The sequence below is a fragment of the Phyllostomus discolor genome, chromosome 1 (assembly GCF_004126475.2).
Source record: "Phyllostomus discolor isolate MPI-MPIP mPhyDis1 chromosome 1, mPhyDis1.pri.v3, whole genome shotgun sequence".
In the NCBI taxonomy this organism is placed as follows: Eukaryota; Metazoa; Chordata; class Mammalia; order Chiroptera; family Phyllostomidae; genus Phyllostomus; species Phyllostomus discolor.
This window is the reverse complement of record NC_040903.2, coordinates 1,151,758-1,168,723: the sequence shown is the minus strand read 5'-3', so window position 1 is coordinate 1,168,723 and position 16,966 is coordinate 1,151,758. Positions and strand designations below refer to the sequence as shown.

The 16,966-nt window shown below is 62.1% G+C and overlaps 1 protein-coding gene across 3 annotated transcripts in view; it reads right to left on the bottom strand.

The window, feature by feature from the left end:
- FAM193A (family with sequence similarity 193 member A) overlaps nt 1–16,966 on the bottom strand; it is a 101,189-nt gene that overhangs the window by 38,986 nt on the left and 45,237 nt on the right. For all 3 annotated transcript variants that reach the window (XM_036018129.1, XM_028503860.2, XM_036018136.1), the window contains 3 exons: nt 7,650–7,780; nt 6,981–7,148; nt 3,965–4,199 (listed from right to left, as the gene is read on the bottom strand). In XM_036018129.1, the coding sequence (XP_035874022.1) occupies nt 3,965–4,199; nt 6,981–7,148; nt 7,650–7,780 (534 nt within the window). The remainder of the gene's footprint in view (nt 1–3,964; nt 4,200–6,980; nt 7,149–7,649; nt 7,781–16,966) is intronic.

Below are 16,966 nucleotides of genomic sequence, written 5' to 3'. Positions count from 1 at the left end.
GGGGGGGCGGCGGGCAGGGTCCTGCCCGCCACTTATCTCCAGGACAGAGTCAGTGGGCTCCACCCGCCAGCCTATGAGCACCCAGCAATGAGTTACAACACAGGACCATCGCTGTGGCATCTGGGACTGACATTAACTAAAGACAACTGGGCAAAAACTGATTTCTGAAGACGTTCAAGTTTTCCTCTAATGTCTGCTTCTCGATCTGGGGTGGGGGAGGGTGAGCGCGTGCCTGCTCCCTCACACCTTCACCACTGCGTCCCGCACGTGCCCCGACCGGGGACCAGACCCGGAACCTCGGCACACGGGGATGGCGCTCTAACTGCCAGGGTCCCCTAGCCAGGGCCACGTCCGGCGTGTCCTCCGAACTCTGAACCTACACTCCAGGCAAAGCCCATGAGAGAAAGCAGACCCCAAACTGGCCTCACCAGCTGACGCCGGCAGGGATGCTGGCTCATGCCGAGAGCAGAGTACTTCCTGCAGCCAGCACCGGCGGCTCCTGCACCGGCAACAACCCTCAGCTTGGGCCAGAAACAGCCTCCCGCAGGCTGAGCTCCTCGCCCGGGGCACACGGGGCCCAGGCTCCACAGGGTGTGTGCCGTCACGGCGGTGACGGGAGGTGAGGCTCGTGTGGGGACATCAGGGACCGGGCCCAGGCAGGCAGAAGGCCCAGGGCTCCGATTCGAAGGTGCTCCCGCCTGAGCTCGTCTTCCTCCCCAAGTTCAAACACACAAGCTGCCGGGGGTTTGGGAGGTGGGGGAGGGGGAGGGGAGGAGGGGAGGGTTCCGAGGCAAGTCCCACAGCAAACCTCGAGAGAGCGCAGGGCATGCAGGGCTCGTACATCCTTGTGGACGGAAATTCGGGTTTCAGGGTCACTACAGCCTGGTGGGCACTGCCCAGGGGCCTGGCAGTACAACTAAAGTCTAGTGTCCATTTCATTTTACGACTTAGCGTGTAGAAGGAATGTGACCCTGACCCCTGAGGGCAGTGTGCAGTGACCCCAGGGGCACACTTCCCAGAAGGTCACACGTCTGGAAACATGTTTCCGTGGGCACGCACTCTGTGGGTCCTGCAGGGTCAGGAGAGCAGGGTGTCACTTCTGGAGACGTCAGCAGGGAATCAGGCGGCAGGGCCCACACAGCAAGCGACCTTGCTTCTTGATGGAGAACAGCTGACCCGGCTTGTGGCCGTCAGATCTCAGCGCTCGAGCAGAAACCGGAACTCGGGAAACTGTGCGTCTGCCGGCGTAGCCTCGAAGCTCCCCCACGCGCAAAGGTCTTCCTGACGAGGATCGGCGACTCTTCACCCGGCATCGTGCAGGCGGCCACAGCTCCTTCCGCCGCCGGTGTTTTCAGGCGAGCAGCGTGTGCCACGAGGAAACCCCGGTGAGCAGGTCTGCTGGGGGCATGTGGTCGGCTCTGTGATTCGGTTTCAGGGCCGACACCAGAACCAACTGGGGGAGCACCCGGGCTCCGGCGTTCTCCCAAAGAGCGGCCACCGCAGCCACCTGCCCGGAGACAGCGTGGCGTCCAGCTCCCGCAGTGGCGCCCACCGCAACGGCCGGGGGCAGCCAGCTGCGTGCAGAGCGGGTATGAGAACCCAGGGTCCAAGCAAGACTCTGGAGATTTGCAAAAACGTAAATGACAGCCCCCTTCTAAATAAAGGTGTTGTTTTGAAAACAGTTTTTCTTAATTCAAAAAAGGCTCTTTTTGTTATGGAATGGGCTTATTTTTAAAGTAATGAACATCTCTAAATTTCTCTTTTAATTTCCATACAGGAAATAGTGATTGATAAAATCCAAGTTAACCAAAGCTCTCCGCCACCCCCCCGCCCCGTCTCTGAGCCCCCACTGTGGCGCCGCTCCAAGACCCTGGTGCAGGGTCTGCCTCAGTGGGGCTCCATGGGCCCCTTCGGCCACAGGGGTGCAGGGCAGGCCGGGAAGGACGCTGCGGACCACGTGCGGACCTTCTCGGACCCTCGTCTGAACCCCCGACTGCAGAGCTGCCTGGTGTGTCTGGAAAGTGTTTCTATGGACCGTGTGTGTGTTGGTAGGCCCTGCCAGTTTCGTGGGCATGACACGGCCCGTGGTTACATGTGGTGGCGTTGAGCCTGCAGAGGGCGCTGTGGCTGCCTGACCTGACGGGCAACCCGCAGTCCCTTCCAGCCCTGAGGCTCTCACAGGAGGCCAGCAGCCTCCCTCCAGTCAGACCACACCCCTCTGGGCAGCAGCCCTGCTACCGCCCCTCCAGGAGGCCAGGCCGTGCTTCCCCGCCCACCCAGCCGAGGGCCTGGGGCGGATGTTCCTGCTGCCCCCCCCCCCGTGCGAGGACCCTCAGCTTCTCGCTTGAGCTGCAGAGTGAGGCCCCAAGGTCCCGGCAGCCGGGGCAGGTCCCACCAGGGACAGACTCGGGCCACAGGCCGTAATCCCGGCGTCAGAAGAGTCCTTGGGCGAGTGCTGGCTTTCGAGCGTGTGGGCTTCCCAGCTCGGAGGCGTCCTGCCCTTCACGCCGTCTCAGCGGCAACGTGCTGTGACAGACCTGCCCTCGCCGGAGCTGGCCCACCAGCAACGCAGCTGTGTCCCTCGGAGGACGGAGGCATCCAGGGCCCCGTGCACTGTGCCACTGGGGACGACCCCAGTGGGTGTCTCTGGGCGCAGGAAAAATGGTCACTGGCCAAGGAGCTGTAGTTTGTGCTTCAAGTCCACCGGTTTTTTCCAAACCATAAGAAAACTCCTGGGCAGATCGCTAGGCGCTTGCTCCAGTAGGTGTGGCTCAAAGGAACTGTCGTCAGCCTCACAGAGCGGCGTCCCACGCTGACCCGGGGCCGAGGGGGGGCAGTGGGCCCCGGAACGATGGCAGACGCGGGCAGGGGACGCGCTGAGCTGCACCCGACCTCGGGGCCACGGAGGTCCCAGGGTGCTGCCGGGGAGGGCACTTCTGAGGGGCAGAAGGACACGCAGGAGGCAGGGCGGGAGAGGGAGCGAGAGCGGGGCGTGCTGGCGCACGGCACAGGGGCGGGCACCAGGGCCAGGCAGCCTGCTCCGGGCGGGGCTGCTTCTGAGACCACGGCCCCGACGCTCACCAGTGCCCCCCCCCCCCCGACCAGCGCCCGCCCCAGGTTCCGGGGGCCGCTGAGCGAGGGGCACTCGCACTGCAGCGGTGCCTGAAGCAGCCCCTGACCCCCACACTGCTTGCAGGACTGCGTGAGCTTTCTGGTGGGAAGGTCCGCCAACTTCAGAAGCACGCAAAGGCCGTGAGGCTGACACTCGAGAACGACCTGTTTCCAAGTGAGGTCCCACCACTAAGAAACCAGCCCGGGGAAGCGCCATCCAACATAACCCGAGTCACGAGGGCGCCCTCAGGCGGCCGCGGGTGAGCAGGTGCTTCCGCAGCCATCAGGAGACAGAGGCTCTCTTCCCGGGGAGCAGGGCCCTCCCCACCACTGGGTGCCGAGGCGGTCTCCAGCCCCTGCTGCCGGCAGCCACGGTTCCGAGCCCCCCACGCTGCTCCCGGCGGCAGTCCGAGACCCAGGGAGAGCACCCCACCCGTCTCCTTCCTTAGGGCTTCCGGGTGCCTGCATGGGTGGGTGCTGTCCGGTGAGCAGTGTGCCCTCCACGTGTGCACCCACCACACGAGCACGCACCACACGCACGCCCTGTGCTCGGCGGCAACAGTGACCAGCGCCCAAGCAGCCGTTCCCTTTCGTGTCCCTGCCAACCACAGGCCGGCCCTCACCACGCCCGGTCCGCCGCCTCGCTCCCTCGGCTTCCCGCGCCCCAAACGGTGTTTCGTGACATGCCACCACCTCCCACCACTCATGACTTTCGTCCCACAGCAGGGGGAGGGGAGAGAAGTCAGGCTAGCCCTGGCCCCGAGGTGTCACGATGGTGGTCTGGGCCACACGCCCCCCCCGACCCAAGCGCTCCCAGTGCCCCGCAGAGGCACAGGAAGGTGGGCTCCCTCACCAGCGTGCCGAGGAAGGTGCTGATGGTGCGGGCCGCCTGGCAGAGGGCGCCGTACTCCTCCAGCAGCAGGGAGATGAACTGGTGGGCCTGCGGCGGGCCCTGCAGGCCAGACGGCGCCCGCACTCGGGCCGCGGCCGACAGCTGCCGCAGGAGGCGGACCTTCATCTCCAGCACGTACTCTCGGGCCTGTTGCTCCAGGCGCTGATACAGCTGGTAGGGGTCCCTCTCGCAGAGCCTGCACACAGAGAGAGAGACGGTCACCACTCACCTGCGCGCCCCGCTCCCCTCGGAGCACACTCTAGACCCACGAGCATCATTCCTGACGCCTTTCCCCAGGAGCCCACCTGAAACGACACCACCTTCTCCTAACCCAGGAAGGTGCGTTCCCCCATCTCAACAAGGGGAGGTGGGCAGAGAGTGTCAGGAATGTGCCCGCGTCATCCCACAAAGACCCCAAAAACTGACATTTACTGAGAGCGTCCTCTGTGCCAGCCTCCTCTCCCCTGCGCTAACTCGGTCACCTCAGAGGACTGAACACTGAAGCCCACACGGGCCTGGGAGGGTGTGGGGACCCACAGAGCCAGCAGGTGGCAGAGTGGCCACACCAGTGCCTCAGGGTGACACTGGACCCCTGACTCAACAACACAGGAAACTGAAGACACTATGGAGTAAAAACAATGACCCTGACCCCACCAGGCGACTCCGGGGTGGGGGAGGCCGCCCTCGGCACCGCCCTCTCGTTCTTGGAGCTCAGTACGCAGCCCCAGGGAGCTTGCGTTAGTTCTACAGCCAGAGAAGCTCAGAGACACTTCATCTCTTCTTAAATCATCCCACCGAAAAACTAAGGAAGCGTTTGTAATAAAATGAAGTTGGCAAGCTGAAGAGCAAGAGCGAGACCAGCGTGTCCCCGCTGCCCCCCCCCCACAAAGCCGCAGCAGCGGCTGACGTGTCCATGCGGTCCCTCGGTGGCCTGTTCTCCAGTGCCGAGCACGGCTGTTCACGCGAGCCCTGGAGAGCCCCTCAGGGGATGGCGAGGGCCCCCGGGGCACCAGTCCGTACCCGCCCCCCTTCCCCCGGCGCGGAGGGAGCCCCGTCACTAGACCTGGGCCGTGAGACACCGGTCGCTACAGCCCCTGGACGCCACAGAACAGGCCCTTCACCTGCGGGCACCACGTCCGGTCGAGAGAGCAGAGCGAGTCACTGCCCGCGCCCCTTTCAAGCCCCCCGCCTCCGCCTCGGCCATGAAGGAGCCAAGGGAAACCCCACAACGGGGCGTGTGGTGCTTCGCACAAAACGCGGCCAGAGACGCAGTAGAAACCCGAGGGTCCTCACTGGGGTTAATACACTCCAGAGAGATAAACAGGACTTCTAGTCCAGCAATCCAGCCTAACTGTCCTCTGGAACAGAATGCGTTTCATCTGTTACAGAGAAGCCACACAAAACTGAGAGGACACAGGGACCGGCAAGCTCACAAGCACACTGGGTGCTTCCTTCTTAGCCCCTCAGCCTGGTGAAACTAGACATACACTGTCTCTTATTTCCTCGTCTGTGTCGGTGCGGTGTTTCTGCCAACAGATCTCTTTAAAAGTTCTGCGGCCAAGGAGTGTGCTGGAGATGCCGCGGGGGCTCACCCAGATGCCCCGCCACCCGCACCGCACCGCGTGCTGGGGCCACGCCGCGGTGCCCACACCCGGGAGCCGGCCTGCGCGTGCACACACAGGGCGCCGTTCTCGGCGGGCGAGGGGTGAGGGAGCAGGCCCTTGGACTTGAGAGGGTGGCCTCTTCGATGGCAGTGGCGGGCGGGGGATGAGAGAGAGAGACCCTGGAGAGGGCAGAACACTCCGACGGAGAGGAGTAAATGCCACGGCTCCAGGGGAGAAACAAAGGCAGGAGAACAGGGCGGGGGCGGGAGGTGGAGGCAGAGCCAGGTCCTGCGGGACGCTGAGGGCCCCAGAGCGGGGAAGGGGTGGCCTCGCCGGTGCTTCCCTGACCCCCCTTCCCCAAGTGTCGGCACCAGCACAGAAAGTGCTCTCGGACACAAGGACTGGGAGGGGGCGAGGGGGCAAGTGTGCGAGACACACACCTCTACCGGGGACGTGCAGTTCTGCCGTCCGGGCAGGGCGCCTCCCTGGCGGGGCAGCGCTGCCCCAGCCCCAGCCCTGCACGGGCCACACCCCCTCCTCTGCACTGCGGCTTGCCAAGTGTCTCCTTTCACCTGCCTCTGGCTTCAGCTCAGCCTCTCCCCAAGCGTGCGTGAGCTGTGAAGTCACGGGTCACGTGCAGCTCGCGTGTTTTGCTCTAACACTCACTAGGAGACCTGACTTCGAAAAAGGCACACGGTCCCACCCGGACACACTGGCCGACACCACCGGCCAGCTCACGCGGCCCGAGGCCCGTCACTGCTCCCATGTCCAGGAGCGACTCGACAGCAAACCAGGCTTACCAGACACCCGCAGGTGCTGCATTCGAGACATGCAAAAAGGAAACCAGTATGAGAAATCCAACCGTGAAGTTTCTAGCTCAGATTTACCACTTTTATTTGGAACACTTAAAAAAAGAAAAAAGGGGGGCTAAAACCATGGGAAAAAGTGAAAACGACATCCCCCTGGAATCCTGAGCCGTCAGGAGCACGCGGTGCCGCTGAAGAGTGGACGCTGCGTGCTGGGCCACGCCCGCCCACAGGCAGCCCGACAGGCCTGGCCCAGCCGGCGTCTGCCCAGGCTCCACGCCTGAGGCCTGCGTGTCCCCGCCGTGCAGACGCGGCCGGAGTGCCCCCCCAGGCCGAGGCTCAGCCTGGCTCCCGGCACAGACAGCACCGAGTGCCGACCTCAGCACGGACTGACGACAGAAGCCCGCAACCTCCCTTCCACCACACCAGCAGTGAGGGCTTCGGCCAACCAGAATTTGAGGCCCTGTGCAGAGGGCCCGCAGTGCACCTGCACCCCACGGCAGAGCCTCCCAGCCCCACCCCGGGGGCACAGGCCAGGGAGGGACGGGACACAGGGGACACGTGTACCTATCCACCAGCTCCTTCACCCCCTCCTTGTCAGGCACCAGGGACGGGTCCTGGTCGTCTGCCAGCGGGGTCCCCGCCTGGCGGTAGATGCAGCGGACCATGTAGCGCACTTCGGACCAGTAGTTCTGCAGCTGCTGCGGCTCGCGGTCCGGCTCCGCCGAGATCTCCCTGCGAGGCAGCACGAGGGCGGGTCAGGGTGGGTCAGCCCATCCCCCTCCCACCCCGCAGCCCCTCCCCTCCACGCCCAGCACTCCCCCACCATCCGGCCCTGCTGCCACCGGGCACTGCCCTCACTGTCCGGTCTCCGAGACCCCGACCGGCCTGGCTCCCGGCCTCTGCCATCCACGAGCCCGTCCGGCAGCTCTCACCTGCACCAGCCCTGGGTTCGGGCAGCCACGCCTGGCCCTGCCCACCCCACCGACCTTGGACTCCAATGACTGTGCCCTGGCTCCTGTCCCTTCTGAGTACCAGCTCCCTCTGGTGAGCCCCCAGGGTAAGGAGGAGGGAGGAGCCTCACTCATCGGGGCTCCCTCCCCCACAGCCCCGCCACAGGCCATCGGCCACGGGCTCCCTCTCAGCAGTGTATGGCCTTCGTGAAGAAGCCGCAGCCGCAGCCCCAGCCCCCGTCCTGTGCACCCCCCGCCCCCCCCCCGCCGTCCGCTCCGGTACCTGCGCTCGCTGCAGGCATCACAAGCACACGCCGTGTCCGAGGGCAGCGGCTGGGGACCCAGACCCAGCCTCCCGCCGCCTGCCTCCGCCGGGGCCCCGCCCAGAGGGCTGTGCAGCAGGAAGTCCTGGCCCTGTGAGAGAGAGAGAACAGCACAGACCGGTCACGCTCAGAGGTTCTCGCGGGCAGCTCTCCGCCCGCCTCTCTGCCCTCGGCGCAAGCCACCCCGCCCCCAGGCCCTGCTCTGCAGGAGGTGGTCTCTGCTTTGCTCGCGAGTTCAGTTTGTTCGTGAGAACCCGTGGGCACGGACAACAGTGTGGTGGCTGGCGTGGGGTGGGGGTGGAGAAGGGTGTGGGGGGGTCAACAGCGATGGAATAAAAATAAATTTAATCAAAAAAGCAAATGCTCATACACAAATCTCAGAAAAATGCCTTTTGAGCACCACACAAAACCAAGACTGAAAATTCTGAACGAGGTCACACGGGAACTCTTCCTCCCTGACGCCCGGGACTCTCGTCTGGAGCCTGTCGCCGGTCCCCTCTGACGCCACGTCCCATGGGACAGCCAAGGGCTCCCTCCCGTCCTCGCGAACGGGCAGCTCCACCCCTGGGGCCCGCGCAGCCCACGGCGATCGCCCTGTGGGCGCCTCCAGCAGTGACGGAGCCAGTCCCCTGCAACGGCACCCAGTGGAATCCTAGTGGCCATTCCGGCCCAGTGTCCGGAGGCCCCCGGCCCGCAGACCCCCACCCACCAGGCCGCCTGCTCTGGCTGAGGGGAGGGGCCGCCTGGGCGGGACGGAGGGGCAGGCGTGGACCTCCGAGCCCCGCCGTCCAGCAGCACCTAAAAGATGCTGCCACCAGCGATTCCAGGGAACACCATGACAGCCGAGGCCCCGCCCCACGGACCCCTGCCCTCCCTGCACTTTCCCGTCTCAGAACAGAACTGCACGACCCGCCCGCTGGCACCTTGTCCCCCGGCGACAGGACTGCAGTGGGACTCTGTCGTCAGTCTCACGGACTGGTACAGAGCTGGAGACCAAACGCAGCGAAGGCAGGTACTCGCCCCTCCCCGCCCAGGGCTCACCAGCAGGACAGCCAGCGCCGTGACCAGTGACCGTCGTCCTGGCTGCTCCTCCTCCTGCCACCCCCAGGTCTGCCTGTCTCAGAGGGGCCCGGGTCGCACGTGGCAGCTGGGTGCTCAGGGCACCTCGGTGAAGGTGGGTGCAGCTGTCCTGCCTCCCCACCGCCTCCAGGGCTAAGCAGACTCGCCAGCACCAGGTCCCACCCTGGCGTCCAGCCCAGCTAACCACAGCCACCTCCTGCCTGGGCTCCCACGCTGACCCACGGTGTCCCCTTCTCCACGAAGCAGCCACAGGGACTCCCAGGGTGAGACCTGCACACGGGGGGCTCTGCCGTCAAGGCCCCCACAGCCTCTCCTGGGAGCGCTGGTGCACTGGGTCTCAGTGAGGGAACCTCTCCACCTGCTGCCCCTCAGCGAGAAGACCAACATCTTACTCAGGGAGGCAGGGGAGCCCCGCGCTCCAAACCCACCATCTGGCCGCCCCGCCCTGTGAGGAAGGGCGGGCCTGCGAACTGCTCCTGGGCCCGGGCGCCACGTCCTGCAGGTCAGAAGAGGGCGCTGCAGGGGCACTACGAAGGCCAAGCCTCCCCCAGTCCCCACTCTCTCCGCTGCTCCTGCCACCTGGGGGTGTGAGGGGACCCCAGCAAACCCACCAGGCCTCCCGCAACTCCTCAGCTGCCTCTCTGCTGCCCAGGGTCCTAACAGCACCCTCTGAACTTCTGCGACCCCTCCCGCGCTCCAGAGCGGCTTCCTCCTGGACCGGCCTCGTCAGAGCCCCCGCCCTCACACAGATGTGGGCAGCGGGCCTGCGGCTGGCTCGGACGAGGGCGTGGTGCCGCCCCCTGACCTCACGCACCCCAGGTGCTCGCCTGTCACCCCAAACTGCCTGCTGCAACCGCCTCCCTCACGGGGCCTCGCTGAGCTGCTCCCCGCTGTGCGCCAGCACCCACCACCCACCACCCACCACCCACGTGCTGCCTGGTGCCCGAGGCCTCGGGCCCACAGCCGAGAACCCGGAAGGAGCGTCTGCTGCTGGCAAGGGCAGAGTCTGAAAACAGGCCGGGGCGGCTACCCTGTAACCCCTGGAGGCGTCACCCGCCAGCCCTCGGACTCCACCTCGGCTGCTGTGCTCTGTCCACGCCCAGGCAGTCTGGAAGAAGACAACAAAGCCCACCACTCGACGGTGTGAAGTGCACCGTGCCCACCATTTGGTACCAAAGCCGAGACGCTGGAGAACGCGGCCCATAACCGGGGAGAAACCCATCAACAGGAACAGGTCCAGAAGTAACGGATGTGCTGCTGCCGACAGACAAGGGCCCGAACCGGGAGAGTGAAGCCGCACGAGCCCAGGACAGCAGAGGGGAGTGCACACACGAGGAGGGAGACACAGAAGGTGTAAAAACTCGGGCAAACAGAACTTCAGGAGACGAAAACTGTCTCCGAAGACCAGGCCTCCTTTCTGCGCCAACCCTCTCAGCCCAGCGTGGGGGGCGGGGGGGCTCCCGGTCGTCCGCACAGCCGCCTGCTCAATCAGCAGGCAGCCCCGCCCCAGGAGTGAGGGCAGGTGCTGGGGACACAGCCGCCAAGCCACTGCCTGGCCTCACGGGCCTGGCGCTCTGGTCGGTGAAAGTGTAAGAGTCTCCTGCCACTGCTATAACAGATCACCACATAGTGGCTTAAATAAAATAACACAAGTGGATTATCTTTAAAAATAATCTTAAAAAAGGAAATATAAGACAGTCTTAAGAGATTAGCCCTGACTGGTGTGGCTCAATGGACTGAGCACCGGCCTGCGAACCAAGGGGTCGCCAGTTTGATTCCAGGTCAGGGCACGTGCCTGGGTTGATGGGGGTGTGCAAGAGGCAACCCATCAATGTTTCTCTCCCTCCCTCTAAAATAAACAAATTTTAAAAAACTGAATACTGTGCTGTATGCTTGAAAGTTGCTAGGAGAATAGATTTTAAAACTTCTCATCACACACAAAAATGTGTGGCTACGTGTGGTGACAATGTTGGCTAGACTTACTGCGGCGGTCACTCCACAGAGGATGCACAGTGATCGCCGCACACACCTGACTCCAGCATAATGTTACATGTCAGTTACACCCCAAGAGAAAAAAAGATACCTGGAAAATACTCCAAAATAGTTGGAAGTTAAAAAATACACCTACATCTGTGGGTCAAGGAATAAATCACAGTAAGGAAAACTAAAATATTTTGAGTAGAATGAAAGACAAGGCATCAAAATTCTGGGGGTGCCACTAAAGTAATGTTTAGATAGAATTTTATGGAATTAAGTATGTGTATCAGAAAAAAAAGGTCTCAAATCAGTAATGTAAACTTCTACATTAAGAAACCAAAATAACAAATTAAATCTAAAGTAGAAAGACAGAAATAATAAAGAGCAAAATTAATGAAATATAAAATGGAAAACCGACGCGACCAAAAGATCAATACACTCGGTGATGTTCACCCTCCAGCCAAGCTGTCAGGGAGAAGAGAGACGGACCCCGACCAGCGGCAACACCGGGAACGGAAGGGGAGGGGCGGCAGGCGGCCCCGAGACCCCAGCAGTGAAAGAGAAAGAAGACGAAGGAGAGCCAGGGGCACCTCCGCACAGACACGTCCGCCACGAGGGGAGCCCCCCAGTGTCACTGAGACGCCCTGACGCGCAGCCCCGAGTCGGGGTCAGGACGCACAACCTGGCCCCACAGACGGCGCCTTCTGCAGACGGCGAAACAATATGCAGGCTCAAGGCCAGAGGGACGAAGCTCCCTCGTGAGGAAAAAGGCAACCTCCTCTACCAACCAGGCTGAACCCAGAGTCCAAACCCTCCGGGCCAGGCCCCGAGGCCACTGAGGCCACGAGGAGAGGGTGCCCAGGAGCCAGGCCCAGGGCCCCCCCAGACGCCAAGCCTGCGGGTGCTTCCGCTGTGGGGCTCCCCGGCCTCTGGAAACGAGAGAGGAACGCCTGCTGTTCACCAGCCCTGACCACCGCCAACGAGCCCCCGCCTTTCCAACAGGCACCTGGGGCCAGGACAGCGTCACCGGGGACTTCTGCCAGACACTCAAGGGAGAACGAGCACCAACACCCCACAAACCTGTCCAAGAAATCTTAAAGAGGGAAGAGTATTTTCTAGTTCGCTCCACGAGGCGCCACCCCAACACCCAAACCACCCACAGACACTCGGAGAGAAGAGGCTGACTGGCTGACAGCCCCGTGAGCACAGGCGCGGTGACCCCCAGCAAAGCACCAGCGGCCCACAGAGCGGCCCGCGCACATGCCCTGCCGAGTCCACGTTGCCCCGGGAAGGCGAAGCTCTTCCGGGGTTTACACAGTCACAAGGCTGTGACTAATTTTACCAAACGGAAGAAACCCTTCCGTGATCATCTCAACAGATGTAGGCAGAGTTGGACTAAACTGAATGCCCGTTCACAGTGAGTCTCAGTGGACTAAAACACAGGTCAGGTCCTCGGACCTCACCTGCCCTCCCTGCACCCGGTCCCACACTTCCCAGGCACGGACTGAACGCCGTCCCCCACCGGGGACAGGGAAGGCTGCCCACAGACACCGCTCCTACGCAGCGTCACGCTGGAGGCCGAGCCCAGGCCGGGAGGCCAGGAGAAGTACCCTGCAGGCTGGGAAGGAACGCACACGCCGTTTGCGGACGGCATGGCCGTCCGCGCAGAAAGCCCGAGGACCTGCCGAAGGACGGCCAGAGGTGGTGGAGGCGGTGGTGGGCGGCACTTCGCAAGGCGCAGGCGGGCCCACGACAACAGCCGTATAGCGTCTGTACGCTAGCAACACACACCCAGGCGCAAAAACTTCAGAAGCCTCGTTCAAAATAACAGGAGGAAATACAACACGTGGGAAATTTCCACACACTGGGGGACACCTGTAGTTTGAAGACGACAAAGCTACTCTAACAACAGACGTGCGAGACCTCAGTGAGTGGAGACCCACCACACGCACGGGCGGAGCCTCGACGAGCGAGTGTGCGTCCGCCCCAAGCCGGTCTACGGTGCAACGCAGCGCCGGTGCCCGCAGGGACCAGAGAGGTGCCTCCAAGCTCTCCGTCCGGAGGACCCCCACCCCCAACGTCAGGGAAAGCCCCCGGGGCCCAGGCAGGACGGCCCAGAGGCGCACACACAACGGGGAGCACGCCCCCCCCCATGAACCCACGAGGAAAAACAGCATTTCCACCAACAGTCTGGAAGTGGGCACGCATGTGCAAGAGAGCTGGCCTGCAAGTCTCCCTTTGCAGAAGTCATAAACATCGTCAACATCATCAAAATAAGTAGCAAGTCGAATGTTTCCGCTCAAACAATAAAACATCCAGAAAAAGCAGAGGGAAACAGATCTTTATAACCCTCGGTAGCAAAGATCTTCTCCACAGAAAACAAAAAGCCCAAATCATTTACAAGCTGATACATTGGACTTGATGAAAATGTAACACTTTTGCTCTTCAAAAAAAAAGGTGTTATAAAACAAAAAGGAAAGCCAAACACTGGGAGAAAATATTTGAGAAATACATCTTATAAAAGGCTTGTGTTCAAAATATATAAAGATATATATATCTTATTGAGTCTCACAACTCAGTAAGACAATCAACTCAATTAAATATAGGTAGAAGACGTGAACAGCCACTTTACCAGAGCTACAGGTGGAAAATAAGCACATAAAAAGATGCTCAACAAGTCATTGAGAAAATGCAAATTAAAACCACGTGCGGTAGGTAACACCGTGAGCCACTTGAGCGGCTACGAGGAAGGACGGTCAGCGTCTGGCCTTGGCCAGCTCTCCCACGGGGCTGGAAGGGAGGGCGAGCCCTCTGCACCACAGCCGGACAGTTCCTCATGGTGTCCGCCGTGCACTTAGCCTATGGCCTTGCACTCCACTCCTGGGTACGTATCAAGGAGAAGTGAGCTGTGTCCACACCAGAGACGTGTACTGAAATGTCACTGGGAGCTGTGTTCATGTCAGCCAGAGCCAGGGACACGCAAATGTCCCTCCACTGCTGACGGAGAGGCCAGCTGCGGTTCCTCCTTACGGTGGACTGCCACTCAGAGACAGAAATTAACCACCGGCAGAGGCCACGGCACGAGTGGATCTCAGCAGCATTACGTTCTGTGCAAGAGGCCACCTGAAAGCCTTGCTACTCCGACTGCCTTTCTGTCCCACCGGTCTGACGACTCCAGGCGGCAGCAACACGGACGTCAGCCGCCACTTCCCCCACTCCGGGGGACTGGTGCTTGGATCACGGGCCGAGACCCAACAGGGCAAACGCTCTCAGTCAGGACCAGGACCCGGACCCGGACCCGCCGACTCTGCAGTGGCTGGTTTAAACTGGGACGGCGCGCCCTGCACACGGCAACTGCAAAAGAACCCGTCTCCTCGGGGTGAAGGGCGGGGCCCCCTCTCGGCCACACGGGAGAGCACAGCCACGGCGGCTCATGTCCACAGCCCAGCAGAGCCTTGAGAACAGCCCACCTTGAAAACGAAGGCGACCGTGAATTTGGTGAAGTTGCGTCCTCGTGGCCGGAACCTTCAGTGCCACACAGACCTCATCAAAGAAAAACTAATTCTCCCAGCACAGCCACCTCCCACCCACAACCAGACAAAGTTTGTGTTACTTAAACATTATAAATGGAAAATGCAATACAACTTATGCTTTTAAGCCCTTGTGTAAGTATAAAGATCCAAGCTGGTCTGCAACTCACACGCAACAACTCGGCACATCACCACAACTCACTCACACACACACACACCGCTGTGAAAAGCAGCCGAGACTGGAGGCCGCCTCAGCACAGCCCGGTCCTGGCCGCTCAGCAGCGCGCTCTTCAGGCCTCTGTGGAGTCTCCCCGGCATCGGGGAGTCTCCGGCACGGGGCAGGCCGGGCCTCGGCGGCTCTCGTGTGGCCTCAGCACAGGACTACACACTGAGACGACCTCCACACCATCCTCCACAGGCCTGACGGCCAGCCCAGGCCACCCCGGTTACAGGAGCTAGGGCCGAAGCCCTCTGACCCGCGGCCCCTCCAGGGATCTGCACACGCCTCCCCGAAGTGTCAGAATACGAACAGAAAGCCCCAGCTGGTGTGGCTCAGTGGACTGGGTGCCAGCCTGCACACCACATGGTCACTGGTTCGATTCCCAGTCATGGCACACGCCTGCGTTGCAGGCCAGGTCCCCAGTAGGGGGCGCACAAAAGGCAACCACACATTGATGTTTCCCTCCCTCTCTACCCCACTTCCGCGCTCTCTAAAAATAAATAAATAAAATCTTTCAAAAACAAACAAACAAACAAAAGTGCTGTAACTGCCTGAGAATCCAAGTGAAACGAGGTTTAGACCGAGGTGCTCCTAAAGCCCCCATAGCCCTTGGTTGTGGGATGGGGGAGCAGACCACAGGTTTAAGATATGCTTCATAAAAAAGGCTGTTTAACAGCTGTGCTACCACGTGAGGTGAGGTGGGCGTGACTTTCAGAATACAGCCTGACTCAAGACGTAGCCAGGGGGCGGTCCCCTGCATCACCGAGTCACCCTGAGTTACCCTCGCCCTGACTGGGTGGGGGTGGCAGCCCAGTACATGTAAACTAAATGTAAACGATCCGGGAGAGCTGGCAACTGCCGCTCCTTGTGGGAGGACTTGGAGATGGGGCTGCGCGGGAGGTTCCGGGTCAGGACTTAGACCGAGGGCGGGCAGCCAGGAGGGGATCCGGCCACGTACCGATGGGGCGTGGGGGGAGGTAGGAGGGGAGTCCGGTGCAGCGGCGGCGAAGGGGGATGCCGGCAGGCAGGCTGCGGGCAGTGGGAGAGGCGCCTTGTGGGCTGGGGGAGCCGGTCGCCGTGGGCTAGGAACGAGGCAGGCTGGCGGCCTTGACTGTGCGCTCCAGCAGACTCCAAACCCACCGAGGGCTGTGCCGGGCACACCTGGCCTCTCCCTGGACTCGCATCTTTCCCGGGCCTCCCCGTGCTCCAGTGTAACGCTGCACGTGCCCTCCTGGACTGGAACACGGGGACTGATGCCCACGCGCCCCAGGCCGTGAAGGAGAGCTGCTGCGTGAGGGTGGCGACGCCGGTGCCTTCCAGAGCCACCGGACAACTGCCCGCGCAGCCAGCTGAGGACAAGGAAGTGGGGAACTACCGGGCTCGCACCGTCCGTCCGGGGAGCAGGGAAGCACTGGGTCCTGTGGGAAAGGAGGGCTTCGAGCAGCAGCGCTCTGAGTGAGCCCCAGTGAGGTCGGAATACTGTCAACAAAGCCCTGCCCCTCCCACGTTGACTGCTGGGTCATCCCCCAAGGCACCACCTGGATGGGCCCCTGCCTGCCTGGCTACCCGAGGACCAGGACAAGGAATCCGCAGCCCTCGACGGCGAGAACTCCACTGTGCAGGGTGCGCACCGTGAACACACTCAGGTCCCGGGACGCTGCCTCTGCCGTGAAGCACGCAGAACCGCTCCCAAGCCTGGTAGGCACCCCGACCTGGACGGGGCAGGAGGCGGGAGAGCGGCTGCAGCAGAAATTCAGGCTGCGTGCCAGTAGGAGGGAGCCAACTGCACCCGGACACCCTGGGGGCCCATCCTCTGGGCCTGTATAGGCACCTGCTCTCACCAGACACCTGTACTGCTCTCCTTGCCCAACACCTGGACGCTGCTGAGGGGGAGGGGCATCCTTGCCAACGGGCAGACTGGGGCGCCTGCACAGCGGTATCCCCACCTTCAACAGGGACCTCAGGCTGGCCAGCCACCTGGACAGCCCGCCGGCTCACTGTTCTCACCGCACACAGAGACCACCTGAAACCATCCCCACGCCCGCCCCGCCCAGCCCCGCCCAGCCCCACGCCCGTCCCGCCCAGCCCACGCCCAGCCCACGCCCAGCCCCACGCCCGCCCCGCCCAGCCCCACGCCCAGCCCCGCCCAGCCCACGCCCAGCCCCACACCCCCTCTCAAACACAGTTTCTGGCAACATCACTCTACGCTCCCACCTCGTCTGCACCCTGTACAGCCTTGCCTGCACACCCTGTCTCAAAAGAAGAAAGATTTGTTTTTTCTAACATTTGGCTGTTAAAAAAGATTTATTTTTAGAGAGGGGAAGGAAGAGAGGAAGAGAAACATCAATGTGTGGTTGTCTCTCACACGCTCCCTACTGGGGACCTGGCCTGCAACCCAGGCGTGTGGCCTGACTGGGAACTGAACAGCTGACTCTTTGGTTCGCAGACCGGCGGTCAGTCCACTGAGCCT